Source organism: Pagrus major, chromosome 11 (assembly GCF_040436345.1).
Source record: "Pagrus major chromosome 11, Pma_NU_1.0".
Classification (NCBI taxonomy): Eukaryota; Metazoa; Chordata; class Actinopteri; order Spariformes; family Sparidae; genus Pagrus; species Pagrus major.
Window position 1 is genome coordinate 7375611 of NC_133225.1, and position 12748 is coordinate 7388358.

The 12748-nt window shown below is 41.7% G+C and overlaps 3 protein-coding genes across 3 annotated transcripts; 2 read left to right on the forward strand and 1 right to left on the reverse strand.

The window, feature by feature from the left end:
- The first annotated feature begins 1792 nt into the window (after positions 1 to 1792).
- plcxd1.2 (phospholipase C, X domain containing 1, tandem duplicate 2) lies at positions 1793 to 4615 on the forward strand. The gene is made up of 6 exons (XM_073477083.1): positions 1793 to 2187; positions 2852 to 2988; positions 3501 to 3629; positions 3711 to 3866; positions 3938 to 4121; positions 4220 to 4615. The coding sequence occupies exons 1-6, from the start codon at positions 2109 to 2111 to the stop codon at positions 4468 to 4470; spliced, it is 936 nt and encodes a 311-aa protein (XP_073333184.1). The 5' UTR covers positions 1793 to 2108; the 3' UTR covers positions 4471 to 4615.
- A 6-nt stretch (positions 4616 to 4621) lies between these two features.
- On the reverse strand, positions 4622 to 8164 carry gtpbp6 (GTP binding protein 6 (putative)). The gene is made up of 10 exons (XM_073477084.1): positions 7562 to 8164; positions 7342 to 7479; positions 7183 to 7253; positions 6974 to 7104; positions 6810 to 6880; positions 6572 to 6730; positions 6278 to 6486; positions 6047 to 6195; positions 4983 to 5135; positions 4622 to 4897 (listed from the first exon to the last, which is right to left on the reverse strand). The coding sequence occupies exons 1-10, from the start codon at positions 7944 to 7946 to the stop codon at positions 4771 to 4773; spliced, it is 1593 nt and encodes a 530-aa protein (XP_073333185.1). The 5' UTR covers positions 7947 to 8164; the 3' UTR covers positions 4622 to 4770.
- A 1721-nt stretch (positions 8165 to 9885) lies between these two features.
- LOC141004734 (ICOS ligand-like) lies at positions 9886 to 12579 on the forward strand. Its single transcript, XM_073476392.1, has 5 exons — positions 9886 to 10339; positions 10445 to 10768; positions 11312 to 11596; positions 11686 to 11862; positions 12518 to 12579. The coding sequence occupies exons 1-5, from the start codon at positions 10063 to 10065 to the stop codon at positions 12577 to 12579; spliced, it is 1125 nt and encodes a 374-aa protein (XP_073332493.1). The 5' UTR covers positions 9886 to 10062.
- The last annotated feature ends 169 nt before the right edge of the window (positions 12580 to 12748 follow it).

The following is a 12748-nucleotide window of genomic DNA, read 5'->3' on the forward strand; positions in this document are numbered from 1 at the left end:
AAACAGGATACTGAATCAGATACTGAAAATCTATGGTTGTTGGAGCAACACTGTCCTGTCACGTACAGGAGTGCTGAACACTGCACTTGTGTAATCGGGGACTTTGTTCTGCTTCCTTGTTTTTTTCCCTCATTCTCGGCAGCTGCTGTTTCTCTGTGAGACGGGTGTTGATGAGGTCGATCTACAATCTCATCAACACCCGTCTCACAAAGAAAGGTCGCCTTTGCTCATGTGATGAAGGGAAGAATAAATAAACTTGACATCAACACTTTGACGTGACGCCTTTGCATCTTAAAATGGAAATACAATAAAACATCTGCAGTAAAAGAGAGAAGACATTTTCTGGTATCCCTGCCCACTTCATCCACTCAGGACAGAGACCTCCAAAAAGAGGCGGTCAGGTCTAATGGATCACGTGCAGAGAGCAGCATCCTCCTGTCTGCTGCTTTGTCTCCATGTTCATGTCGTGACGCAGCGAGGAGGGTGGAGGATGCTGACTGCACAACAGACAGGAAGTTTGCTGAAATGACGACACACTTGCAACAGCTTTAAGTAAAACAAAGCTGTTCTACAGCAGCTACACGTCACCAAAAATAAGGATGGGGAGGGATGACACTTTATATACTCTAATTTTCTGTTTCTGTAAATATTTCATTACATCCTTTCATGGTTAAATTTACTTTTAATTTACATAAATATCAAATAATCAGATGATGATATATCTCTACAGCCAGTAAATACAACATATAGAGTCTGTAAAGCCCACTGAGGCGATGTGATTTGTGAAATAAAGTCGACTTGACTTAAATGGAAGGAGAGAAAGAGAAACATAAAATAAGGCAATAACAGAAAACAGATACCACAAAACCTTAAAAAACATTAAAATCTCACAGTCAACACATTTTAGCCGAGATAATTGCTATTGCAATGCTCCGTAAAATGATAATATTGTAATTGTACTGATGGTGCCCACTATATTTGAACAGCCCATATAGTTTCATAAACATAACAACTCTTCATTAACTTGGTTAAAAGCACAATTTACATATTCAAACAGTTGACAGCAGTGTTGTGGTTTTACAAGCAACAGCTGGGTTTTCTGTAACGAACTGTTTTGAACTGAACTGAGTATTTTCTTTTGTTTTGTTTTTTTGTATTTTCTTTAGCTTTTTGAGTATTTTTTGTCCTTTTTTGGGTATTTTCTTTTCAGTTTTTTTGTATTTTTCTTTTGTTTTCTGAATTTTCTTTTTTTTATATAGTTTTTTGAGTATTTTCTTTTTTGCTTTTCGAATATTTTCTCTAGTTTTTGAGTAATTTCTTTAGTTTTTTGAATATTTTTTGTCTTGTTTTTTGAGTATTTTCTTTCTAATTGTTTGAATTTGTCTTTAGTTTTTTAGTTGTTGTTTTTTATCTTATGTTTTCTGAATTTTCTTTTTTGTTTTTTTGAGTATTTTCTTTTTTGTTCTTTGAATATTTTCTTTAGTTTTTTCAGTATGTTTCTTTTCTTCAGTATTTTCAGTATTTTTATTTATTTTTTCAGTATTTTCTGTATTTTTATTTATTTATTTTTTCAGTATGTTTATTTATTTATTTCTTCAGTATTTTTATTTATTTATTTCTTCAGTATTTTCAGTCTTTTTATTGATTTATTTCTTCAGTATTTTCTGTATTTTTATTTAATTATTTCTTCTGCAGGACTGAAGTTCAGAGTTATACGTGGTGTATTAGCTCCGCCCCTTCCAAACCTCATGACATCAGAGCGCAGTGATCTCGACATGAAGACAATAAAACATGTTCATTAAAGACTCTTGTATAAAAGTGGCCTCAAGCTTAAAACACTTTAACTCCACATGAGCTGAAGCGCCACTAAAGACACGTACCTGTCTCTAACGTCACAGAGGAATGAGGAACTCAGAGTTTCAGTCCCTCCTCCTTTTTTTTGTTTTTTTTTTGTGTTGTGTCGCTTGTGGTCGATGGTTTGAGGGACTGAGATAGAGGAAGGGGTCCGGATCGATCACATGATGACTCACCTCAACAGGCTCCTCGGGACCTCTTCAGCTCAGACCTGGATGTAGAGTCTCCTGCAGGTCTGACTGAGACTGAGCGACATGGATCAGAACCAGGACTGGATGTCTGCTTTACCCGAGGAGCTGTGGGACGTTGCTCTGAGCAACATGGCCATACCCGGTACAACACTCTGTCTGGTGACATTTAACCAATAAGTTGTACATTTATAGTTAATTTCACTTCAGTTTATTTAGTTATTTCACTGTCAACAAACAATAATGCTTTAAAAACCATTTAATTAGGAGCTGTTTATTGTGACGTTGTGTAAATGGACCTTAAATATTGTGATGCTCATCTATAAACATTATTAGGATGGTCAAATGTGGATGTTTATTAACCTTTACAGCTGCTTAATGAATAGTTGGAGCACAGTACAGCAAATATAGACATTGAAGTAGGACAGTCGTACTGTAGACGTACTGTGATGTGAATATTTGCAGTTTTTCCTCGTGGTATTTGACTGTTTATGTTCCCTGATGTTAATTATGCATCGCTTCTTCTTCTTCTTTTTATTTAATGTCTCCTGCCTCCTCCATCTGCTTATTTATATACTTACTACACAATTTTATACACATATCCCTTGTATTGTTTTACATAATCAGTTAGCTGATCTATATTTACATATTAAAGTTCACACCATGACCGGTCACTCTCACATCACACCACAGTCTCTGTCTCGGTCTAGTGGCTGGTGTATAGTAGTGGAAACCATTCGTTCCTGTTGCAGAGTTGGTATGAGCACTTTTTAAAGCTTCAGTGTGTCCGTTCACACCTGTCCACCCAGGGAGCCATGATGCCATGAGTTACTGTCTGGACATAAACTCCCCCTTGGTCCGGTCTGAATCAGACTTTTTCCGGCTCCTGGACGGACTCTTCTACTGCTTCACCAGACCTGCCATTTTCAGATGGGCTACGACACAGGTATGTCTGCTATAAACATGTAAAATATACATTAAAACGTAGCTGATCAGAATGTAGGCGATGTGTCAACATGCTGTGAGGTCCTCTGACGTACACACTGTTCACAAAAGTCACTCGGCAGCCTAACAGGATGTCTATAGGTCCAGTAAGACGTGTTTTTCAGGGTGTGTAGTTCATCCGGTTGTGTTTCTGTGGCAGTCTCGGTGAGCCACGATGCATGCCCTGACAAATCTTGCGTTTGTTTATATGATTTTTTTTTTATTGCACTGAAAACAGCTGCTGCCTTCCGCCGCAGGAAACATGGTGATCATAATTATAGTGAACTGAAACAGTTTGGCTGTGACAGAAACCAAAACAGAGTTCCTCACCTTTTCCGGTAGATGATAAAGAGTGATGAGTTCTCCTATTTGTTGTTTTTACTGTTGTGATTTGCACCTCAGGGCCACTGTACTTGTGGAATCGTAGCGGTCAAATGATTTTGGGCCGCGTTTATAAATCACACTTCCTTGCAGGACAAGAGCATCGAGGAGCAGCTGTCGATGGGGATTCGCTACTTCGACCTCCGAATCGCACACAAACCCAACGACTCATCCAGGGACCTGTACTTCACTCATGTCATATACACACATTTAAGAGTTTTGGTGAGTGTAATCATCTTAATTTAAAGTATTTCAGTTCAGGCTTTGATAGTGTTGTGTATAGCAAACGTCTTTCCTTTACAGGAAACACTGTCGTCTGTTGCCACCTGGCTGGACTCTCACCCAAAGGAGATCGTTATCCTTGCTTGCAGCCATTTTGAGGGAATCAGTGACAGACTCCATCAAGCCTTCATTTTCTCCCTGAAGAAGCTGTTCGGCTCAAAACTCTGCCCCCACACGGTTAGTTTTGTTCTTGTGCAGCTGATATGTTGTGTTAAAACAGCTTACACAGCCTGACTTGTCCTACACAGGAATCAGTCCTGACCTTGCGGAGTCTGTGGGCATCTGGTTACCAGGTCGTCCTGTCCTACGACTCCCAGACTGCAGTGAGACATCAGGAGCTGTGGCCCGCCATCCCCTACTGGTGGGCCAACCAGCGCACAGCACAGGGAGTGATCAGTTACCTGGACTGGAACAAAGACCTGGGACGTCCAGGTGAGTTTCATTTACACTTTGGCACACGTCTTTTCTGGCTTTCAGGTGTGTTTCATGAACATAATGAGTTGTCTGTTTTGTTTTTTTTTTCCTCACAGAGGGCTTCTTTGTCTCCGGCCTGAACGTGACGGCTGACAGGTCTTACATCACCAAGAATCCAAAGCAATCCCTGCGGACGCTGACCTTCAGTAACTGGGAGTGTTTGAGGAAATGGCTGGAGGAGCAGACACCTGGGTCGGACTCCCGCAGCCTCAACATCATCGCAGGAGACTTTGTGGGTCCGCTCCCACTCTGCTCTCTGGTCATCGCACTGAACCAAAAACTCCTACGGAAGAACGCTGTTAGCTAAAAAAACATTATGTTAGCTGTGATTTTATTCCACAGTGACTGATCTCAGAGTACCTACTGTATACCTCATGTCCTCTTTTCTATATTTCTGTACATTTTTGACTTGTTTCTTACTGAAAATAAATTATATTTTGAAAAAACACAAATGTGACTCAGTGTTTTAAATTTGCAATTTATTTATTTACAAGAATGTACATCATTCTTTTATAAAATCATACTTGCAAATATCTTAATAGACTTTATAAAAGTAAAAGTAACAGTCATCTTTTCAGACTTTTCAGCAGCATGAAGGATCTCTCTGCTATCTGCCTGTGAACAGTTTCTTGTAGCGTCCATAAGCAGCGATGCTGATGATGACCTTGACAACAGCCGAGCCTTCATCTGCATTCACCTGCACGTCCTGAACAGTGGCTTCCTTGTACAGCCAGCTGTGGGTGAAGAGGCACACTTACTATGGATGCTCTGTTATTCTGAACATAAAAACACAGCGAGAAAAAGAAAAGCGGCTTTCACCTTAACTGAGGAGTGCTGAGGTCGACTTGGAGGTCTAAAATATGTTTTCCCGTAGAGTTCACGATCTTTTCTTCCACTGCTTTCTTCAGATCATCGAGGCCTCGTCCTTCCAAGGCAGATATGGGCAGCGTGTGGGGCTCTGTGAACTGACAGCTGGGAGGGAAAACAGAAAATAGATTGACTTTTTTAATTTATAAAAGCTAAACCAAGTTCAGGCTCAACCTCCTTTGCATAGTGCAGGAAAAATGGGTCAATAAAATGATGCGGGTCATAATAATAACCAGCCAAGAATGGCCATGCTTGCAATTTTTTTTTTTTTAATTATCTTTTTGTTTGCCTTTTGATAACAGATCGAGATAACAAACCTGTTTTCTTGAGGCAATAAAAATAGTCAACACGGATCAACATCCTCTTTTTTCCTGCAATAACAAGTTACATTTTTTTTCCTGAGATTACAAGTTAATTAAGATAAAATATAATAAGATAATCCTTTATAATTCCCACGATGGGGAAATCTGCATTACTACAGCGAGGGGAATAACAAAAATAGAGAGCATCAATAAAAACAATAATCATAAACATGTAGAAAGTAGAAAGAACAATATAAACAATATAAAATATAAAAATAAATACAATGTAAATAACAAAACTCAAAAGATATTTACACTATTGCACATTTATGTCATCTTCATGGAGTAACAAAAGTTTTCCAGAGATAGCAGGATCATTTTCTCGAGATCTCAAGAAAACATTAAAAAAACAAACTTGACATCGTGGGAAAACAGGAAATAATATGTTTGACCCTATGTTGTTTCTCAGGAGTTCTCGGCTTCTGTATTTTTTACGACTTTCAAAGATCTTTTCAATTCCATTTAAGAAATAAGACCAAGTTTGTGATTTAAGGGGATAAAATAGAAATTGTTAGCATCTGGAAGGTAAACTGTATGATTGCTTGACACAAAACAAGATGTGTTATCCCAAGATGACATTAAAAAAAATAGTGCAAGAGTGGCCGTTCTTTGCTTCCGTATAAAATCTATGAACACAGGATTTGTTTCTCTCACTTGTCAATGAGGTCAATCTTATTGTAGACTTCTATCATGGAGCTCAACAGCCTGTCGGGGATCTGCAGGTTCTTCAGGACATTCAGCACGTTCACCTTCTGGTTCACTGTCTCTGGATGACTGATGTCTCTGACGTGAACCAGCAGATCCTGGAGGTACGAGAAAGACAAACACCGAGTCAACAATTTCACTCCAAAGGAAGCTTTTACACCCTCGATATCAGGTACGTACCGAGTATTTAATATCCTCTAGGGTGGCAGAGAAGGAGTCGATGAGCTGGTGAGGCAGCTGGGACAGGAAGCCGATGGTGTCCACGTACAGGACTGTCATGTGACTGGGCAACTGGCCGGCGTGGACGGTGACATCCAGGGTGGCGAAAAGCTGGTTTCTGGGTTCAAGACCACTGTCGCCAGTCAGTGCTTTGATCAGAGTCGTTTTTCCTGGACAAATAAAAGAAGCGTGGTCAACGTCATCAAACTGAAGCCCTGAATGCTGCACAATATCACAGCTGTCTGCGTTTCTCACCACAGTTTGTGTATCCCAGCACAGAGACGATGGGGAACTCCTTGTGTTTACGCTGAGATCGCAGCAGGTGCCTCTTTCTCCGCAGTTTCTCCAGTGCTGAGCGGATCTTCAACTCCCGCTCCTTCAGGAGCCTCTGCTGGACCTCCAGCAGGGTCTCACCTGTGAGGATCAATCACAAAGTTGAAGCTCCTTACTGACAAGCAGCTCATAACATCCAGGCAGACGGTGCAGGTGTTACCTGAACCTCCGATGTATCTCGATCCTCCACCCTGCTGGTCGAAGTTTGCGATTTCATTTTTCAGACGAGATCTGGCACCATCAGATGAAGACATTTATAAACATCAGAACATAATTGAGCTCAAATTGATGAAAGATTTTGGACATTTGAGAGGGTAAAGTTACCTTAACAAGGGGATCTCTGCCAGAGAGATCTGTAACTTGGCCTCTTTAGTCCTGGCGTTGCAGCGGAAGATGTGCAGGACCACTGAGTATCTGTCAAAGACTTTAAGCCCCCAGGCTTCCTCCAGCTCCCTCTGTATGGATGAAAATTAACCGTAAGTACATGAAAGCTTCCTGTAAGCAGTCAGAAGGCGTTTTTCAGATAAGCTCACCTCAGACAAAGGAGACAGACGCTCCACATTCACAAACACAGCAGTGATTCCTGCTGTTTGCCTGATTTTCTCTAAAGAAGAAGAAGACAAAAAGCACAAATGAGTCACATCCTCACTGATTCTGTACAGATTCACAAGTGTACACAGAATAAAAAATACCTGTAAGAGCCTGGAAGTTGCCTTTGCCAAATATCCTCTTCTTCTCTGGTGTCTTGGTGGACAGGATGATCTTGTCCACCACTCTCCAGTTGTCCAGAGTGTTCACAAGCCCCACCGCCTCAGCCATCATCAGCTCGGCTGTAGAGAAAGCAGTACAAAATGAGTGACACACAAATCTCCCAGCATGCTCCACACAGTCACACCTGAACCTGTCTGTTACCTGTGGTCAGGTGCTGCTTCCTGCTTCCCCACTTCACGTCAGGGTGGACGATGAACACCCTGTGCTGACCCTCCCCGATGCCTGTAGGAGCCTGCTGCTGGAACAGCTCCTCCACCTCCTTATCATCAATGAAATCCTCCTCCTCCTCCTCCTCCTCGTTAAATCCTGTGCTGAAGTCATCTGTGTTTTTCAGCCTCGCTGCAGAGAGTGAAAGCGTCCTGACCTGCAGGAAGGACAGACCTGTCCCTGCAGCTGCACGCTGAGGTGTGTGGAGGAGGCTGGAGGAGGAGGTGGTGGAGGAGGTCGGAGCTGCTCTCTGACAGCTCTGTGTGCAGGCTCGCTGCAGGAGAGGTAACCATGAACGGATCCTCCTCAGTGTGGTCATGTCGCCTCTCCTGCTGCTGTCATCGGGACTGCAGGACACGAACTTACAACAGAGACAACTACTGAGTCACACATGGGCACTGCTGTCTTCTTCTTCTTCTCCTTCTTCTTCTTCTTCTTCTTCTTCTTCTTCTTCTTCTTCTCTCGTACTAAAGGCTCACAAGCCAACCTGGAGAGCGCATACCGCCACCTGCTGTAGCGAGAAGTATCGTTGGAGTTCTCTCTAAAATTATTTTCACAAAATATTTTAAAAAATATTTCGTAAATCAGCTGTTTATCCTGTAAAAGGCAGCGTGTTAGCTTCCTGTTAGCCTCCGTGCTATGTTTTGAAGCCGAACATAAGTATAATGACATTTTGCCCAGAGTGTTGCCTTCCAGGCAGCGTTTCCTTCCAGGTTGTGTATTAAAACACAGCTTGCTTTCCTAACTAAAGGTTTGAGACAGTTAATGTGGTTAAATTGTCAAGTTAAGATGTGTGTTTGTTACGTAAATGGGAGTTTTTACTCAGTTTGGGAGGAAGAAGCTGCCTGTGAGACAACGCACAGGGAGAAAAAGTACCCATGACGTCTTCTTCTACGGCAACGTCATTTCCGCCTTCATCGTTTTATTATTGTTAAATCAACTTATGGCTGTAAATTAACAGTTAAATTATAATAAATTAGCACAAGGACCGCTACATGTCCTTTTATACAATATATATATATTTAGTGTTTAGTATTTTTGTTTCAGCGTCGTCAGTCTGCCCCCTGGTGGACTGCAGGGTCACTGCACCTTTACAGGTTAGTGTCGTTTTAATTTTGACTTAATTTTTTAATAATTTTAAAGATACTATAATATTGATAGTGCCACTTTAGCTTTTTTCTCCTTACGACATTTCCTGAAAAAGATTTGCCACGTTAGACTCGAATGAAGTACGTTGTTTTCATGCTTTGGTCCATTTAATGTGAGATTATTTTTGAGGTAACCTCATTTTCATTTTTATTTCAATTTTCCTAAATGTTTTTGTCTTATCTTATGTCGGAGTTTTAGTGAAGCAACAGCATGGATACAAAACAATTAGCTGCATCAGTTATTTGATCAACTTTTAGGCCTATCCAATAAGAGCGTAGACTGTCTGCATTTATTGGAAACTATTTTTTTGTTTGTTTATTTTTTATTTTCTGGGAGGACATTAGTGTATTATTGTCCTACAAATGTTTTCCTTTTTTTAAATTTTTAAATTTTTAAATTTTGTGTTGTGTATTGAACACAAAAGATCAACCAGCCATCTCGAAAAAACACATTTCAGATCAGAGAATCAACCTGAAGTGAGTAAAATAAATAATTAGAAAATAATGATTTAAAAAAAAAAAAAAGTAAAAACAGAAACAAAACAAAAAACATAAAATGTCTGTGTTCTTCGTTTTAAAGGAAACAAATTAAAATAAGGGGGACAGTGAGCATCATGTCTTGCAAATGATATAAGCATCTATTTTGTTATGCTGTCCTGTCAAAACGTCAATTTAAAATAGCTTTAATAAAATAATTCATTAAATAATGTTTTTCCCTTAAAACATTTTTGGATCCAACCTCTTTGTCCTGTATAAAGCTGCAACACATTGTTTCTATGGGCTACTGGAAAGTTGAGATTTTGTAATTTGAGCACAAAAAAACCTGATGTTAATCTACATCTTTAAAACAAGTTTTCTATGTGATTAAATATCATCTTCAGATTCAATATTAAACTTGTGGTGATGAATTAATTGGCCTGTATGAACAGAATTGGTTGCTTGTTTTAAACTCACATATTTTGCTTTTGGGGGAACCAGGATGAAGTGATATTCACCATTCAACACACTTATGTCTTCATTCATCTGAAGTTTACTTGTGGCGTGTAGTCTGCAGCTGCGTCACAGCGTGTGGGTGTGTGTGACCTAAAAAGAAGTCCAACAGGTCGGACCAATCTCCAGAACATGGCTCCAAACAGGATGTAAGCTGATGGAAGCTGAGACGGATGACTTATTTTAACTTACTTCTGCTTAAAAACCTTCATATTCAGCACTAGTCAACCACTAGTTTTACACCAGGGGAGAGAAGTGTGTGAGGCAGAGAGCAGGTATGGCACAACAAGCCGCAACATGACTGGCGATGATTTCACTGAGGGTGAGGAAAGGTGTGCGTATGACTCGGAGTTGTTAAAGACACAGAGAAGAAGAAGAAGAAGACAGGGGAGCAGAGTTAGACCGGTATGTAAGTTAGTGATGGACCAGTCTTTGTTCTCCAGCGTAAAGAGGATCATATTTTTGGATTGTTTTGGTGTCTTGCGTGCGCAAAGGTGCCCACAGCGGGCGAGGCCGGTGGCGCTGTGGCGCACGGGACTGCTGCTCTGCTTCCTCACTTTCTGCGCCTGTCTGGGTGAGATGACTCTCTGTCTGGTCATGCATGATCCGCACTGAGATAACTATCTGTGCTGAAACTCACTGATGATTTACCTGCGCTCTTTCACTTCTGTCTCTACAGATGAAGAGTGCGTCCTCGGCGTGGTTGGACGGCCTGTCTCACTGCCCTGCTTGTACCCTCAGTTATTAACCTATGAGAACTTTTCCATTGAGTGGAGGGGAGATGAGGAAGTGGTGCTCAGATCAGTGTTTGCAATGAACAAAAATGTGGAGGAGCTGGGCGTTAACAGCGCCATGCTCCCAGCTGATGCTGCACTGACCGGAAACTTCTCTCTGGAGCTGCCCACAGTTCAGCCCAACCAACACAGAACCACGTTCAGCCTGTTCATCATTTCAAGAGAGAACCAGAGTGCTGCGCTGTGCACCGTGTGCCTCAGGATCGCAGGTCAGTGCCAAACACACAAGATCTCCTCCACACACGTATTAAAGGAGACATGCTCATTCTCAGGTTCATCGTTTTATTTTGGGTTACTACTAGAAAAGGTTTAAATGCTTTAGTGCTCAAAAACACATCGGTTTTCTCGTACTGCAGCTCTGTATTCCCCCTCTGTCTGAAATGCTCCTGTCTCTTTAAGACCCCCCTTCTGAATACCCAGTCTCCTCTGATTGGTCGGCTCACACACGCCTGAGCCAGCACCACCAACAATAAGGGAGCAGCTGTGCTTAACTTGCCAAACTATCCTCTAGGCACAAATTAGGCAAATATGTGAGATGGTGACGTGTGAGGGCACAAAACCACAGGGCAGGACTACTGACGAGGTGTTTCAGGAGCAGTGTTTTCTGTGGGAGAGAGGAGCTCTGTCGTTTGGACTTTGACATTTTAAACTTTCAAGATCTTTATATGTATTTAACACCCTGAAGGAAAGGGACACAAACAAAAAAACATTGTAGGTCAAACTAATGTCTTGTCTTTGATGGCTGTCTGCAGCCAGTTTCACCTCACCGCTGCTCCAGAGAAAACAAGGAGCAGACGGAGAAGAGACGTCCTTCCTCTGTCACTCCAGCGGTGGTTTTCCTGAACCTGCAGTTAGCTGGCTCATCAACTTCGCCCAGGATCCCCCGGAAGGCACCGTCCGGACGCAGGCGACATTACTCCCAGACTCCCATCTGTACAACGTCACCAGCTTCCTGAAGGCCAACATTTCCCCAGAGTTTGCCGTGTCGTGCATCGTAGAGAACCTGACCCTGAACCAAACCTCGACTTCAACGAGCTGTGAGTGTTCGATCATTCAGCCATTAGGCCTCAAACACAACAGTTGGTCACCTCTCCTTCACTAATCTCTGGTTCTCGTTGGTGCTAAGATGGAGTGAAGGGCAGCCCGGTGGTGGTTCGAGCATCAGACTCCTTGTGGATGTTCAGCACAGGTCTCTGTGCGGTGATCGGGCTCATGGTGGTGGCTGGAGTCGTCTACCAGATTCACCTGGACAGAGTCAGTAAGAGGAAGAAGCTCGAATTTCAAAACCTGAAAGCTGACAGAGGTAGGCACCCGCCGCTGGTGACACATCGTCACTGCTGTCACTGTTGGATTCAGTTCAAAATACTTTATTTAAGCCATAACATTTACAGCCGCTCTGATGTTTGTTATGATCCGCACACACCCTTATTATCTGCACACTTCCCCTCCCCCGTTGGACAGCGACAGACTCTCATTCAGCAACTAACCCAGTACGAAGGTCAACGCAAACACCCTGAGCCGAGATTTATTAAAAATAACTGAACCGAAACAGTCGGTCCTGAGAGGGTTTCCTCAATTTGTCTGGGACCCCTGGAGGGGCCTTGACCCTCAGTACAGACACCGCTACCTTTAGTTTGTGCCGGACTTAACCAGTGTTTTTAGGAGGGAGTATTATGGATATTTATGTGGATAACTATACTCAATATAAAACTGTTTCCGAAAGCTTCAGCCAATCAGAGTAGTGCTCATGAATAATATTAATAACCCCAACTAACCTGTTTTTAATCACATGGCTGTTACTCAGTGGCTATGCAGACTTACTTTTGGGAGAAATTAAACAAAGAAATGTTTCCTAAACATCCAACTTTCTTAATTTTGGACAAGTATTCGTGTATAATGTGCTTTTTGACCCCTGCTAACCATGAACTGTTATTGAAATCAATGTTTGCTGTCATCAGGATACAAAAGGAGAAGACAAGAGGAGAGCGAGACGATGAAGTCAAAGGAGACTGATGTGTGAAAATCTGAGTTGACGAATTAACACTTTCACTGACCTCAGACAACAGAGCACTGATCTGTAAATATGTATTTGTTGGGACCACTTCAATATTCAGTAGAAGTGGTGGGTTTTTAAAGTTTAATGGACTTTGTGTTTCTCACAGGGAGGAGTTGTTTCAAGCTTTAATAAA

Coding starts and splice junctions, on each gene's coding strand:
- LOC141004734 (XM_073476392.1), top strand. CDS start 10,063: ATGACTGGCGATGATTTCACTGAGGGTGAGGAAAGGTGTGCGTATGAC. Junction 10,340..10,444: donor CACTTTCTGCGCCTGTCTGG/GTGAGATGACTC, acceptor CTGTCTCTACAG/ATGAAGAGTGCGTCCTCGGC. Junction 11,597..11,685: donor AACCTCGACTTCAACGAGCT/GTGAGTGTTCGA, acceptor GTTGGTGCTAAG/ATGGAGTGAAGGGCAGCCCG.
- gtpbp6 (XM_073477084.1), bottom strand. CDS start 7,946: ATGACCACACTGAGGAGGATCCGTTCATGGTTACCTCTCCTGCAGCGA. Junction 6,487..6,571: donor GCTGGGATACACAAACTGTG/GTGAGAAACGCA, acceptor TTATTTGTCCAG/GAAAAACGACTCTGATCAAA. Junction 5,136..6,046: donor AAGATTGACCTCATTGACAA/GTGAGAGAAACA, acceptor TTTCCCTCCCAG/CTGTCAGTTCACAGAGCCCC.
- plcxd1.2 (XM_073477083.1), top strand. CDS start 2,109: ATGGATCAGAACCAGGACTGGATGTCTGCTTTACCCGAGGAGCTGTGG. Junction 3,630..3,710: donor ACACACATTTAAGAGTTTTG/GTGAGTGTAATC, acceptor TTTCCTTTACAG/GAAACACTGTCGTCTGTTGC. Junction 4,122..4,219: donor CAAAGACCTGGGACGTCCAG/GTGAGTTTCATT, acceptor TTTTCCTCACAG/AGGGCTTCTTTGTCTCCGGC.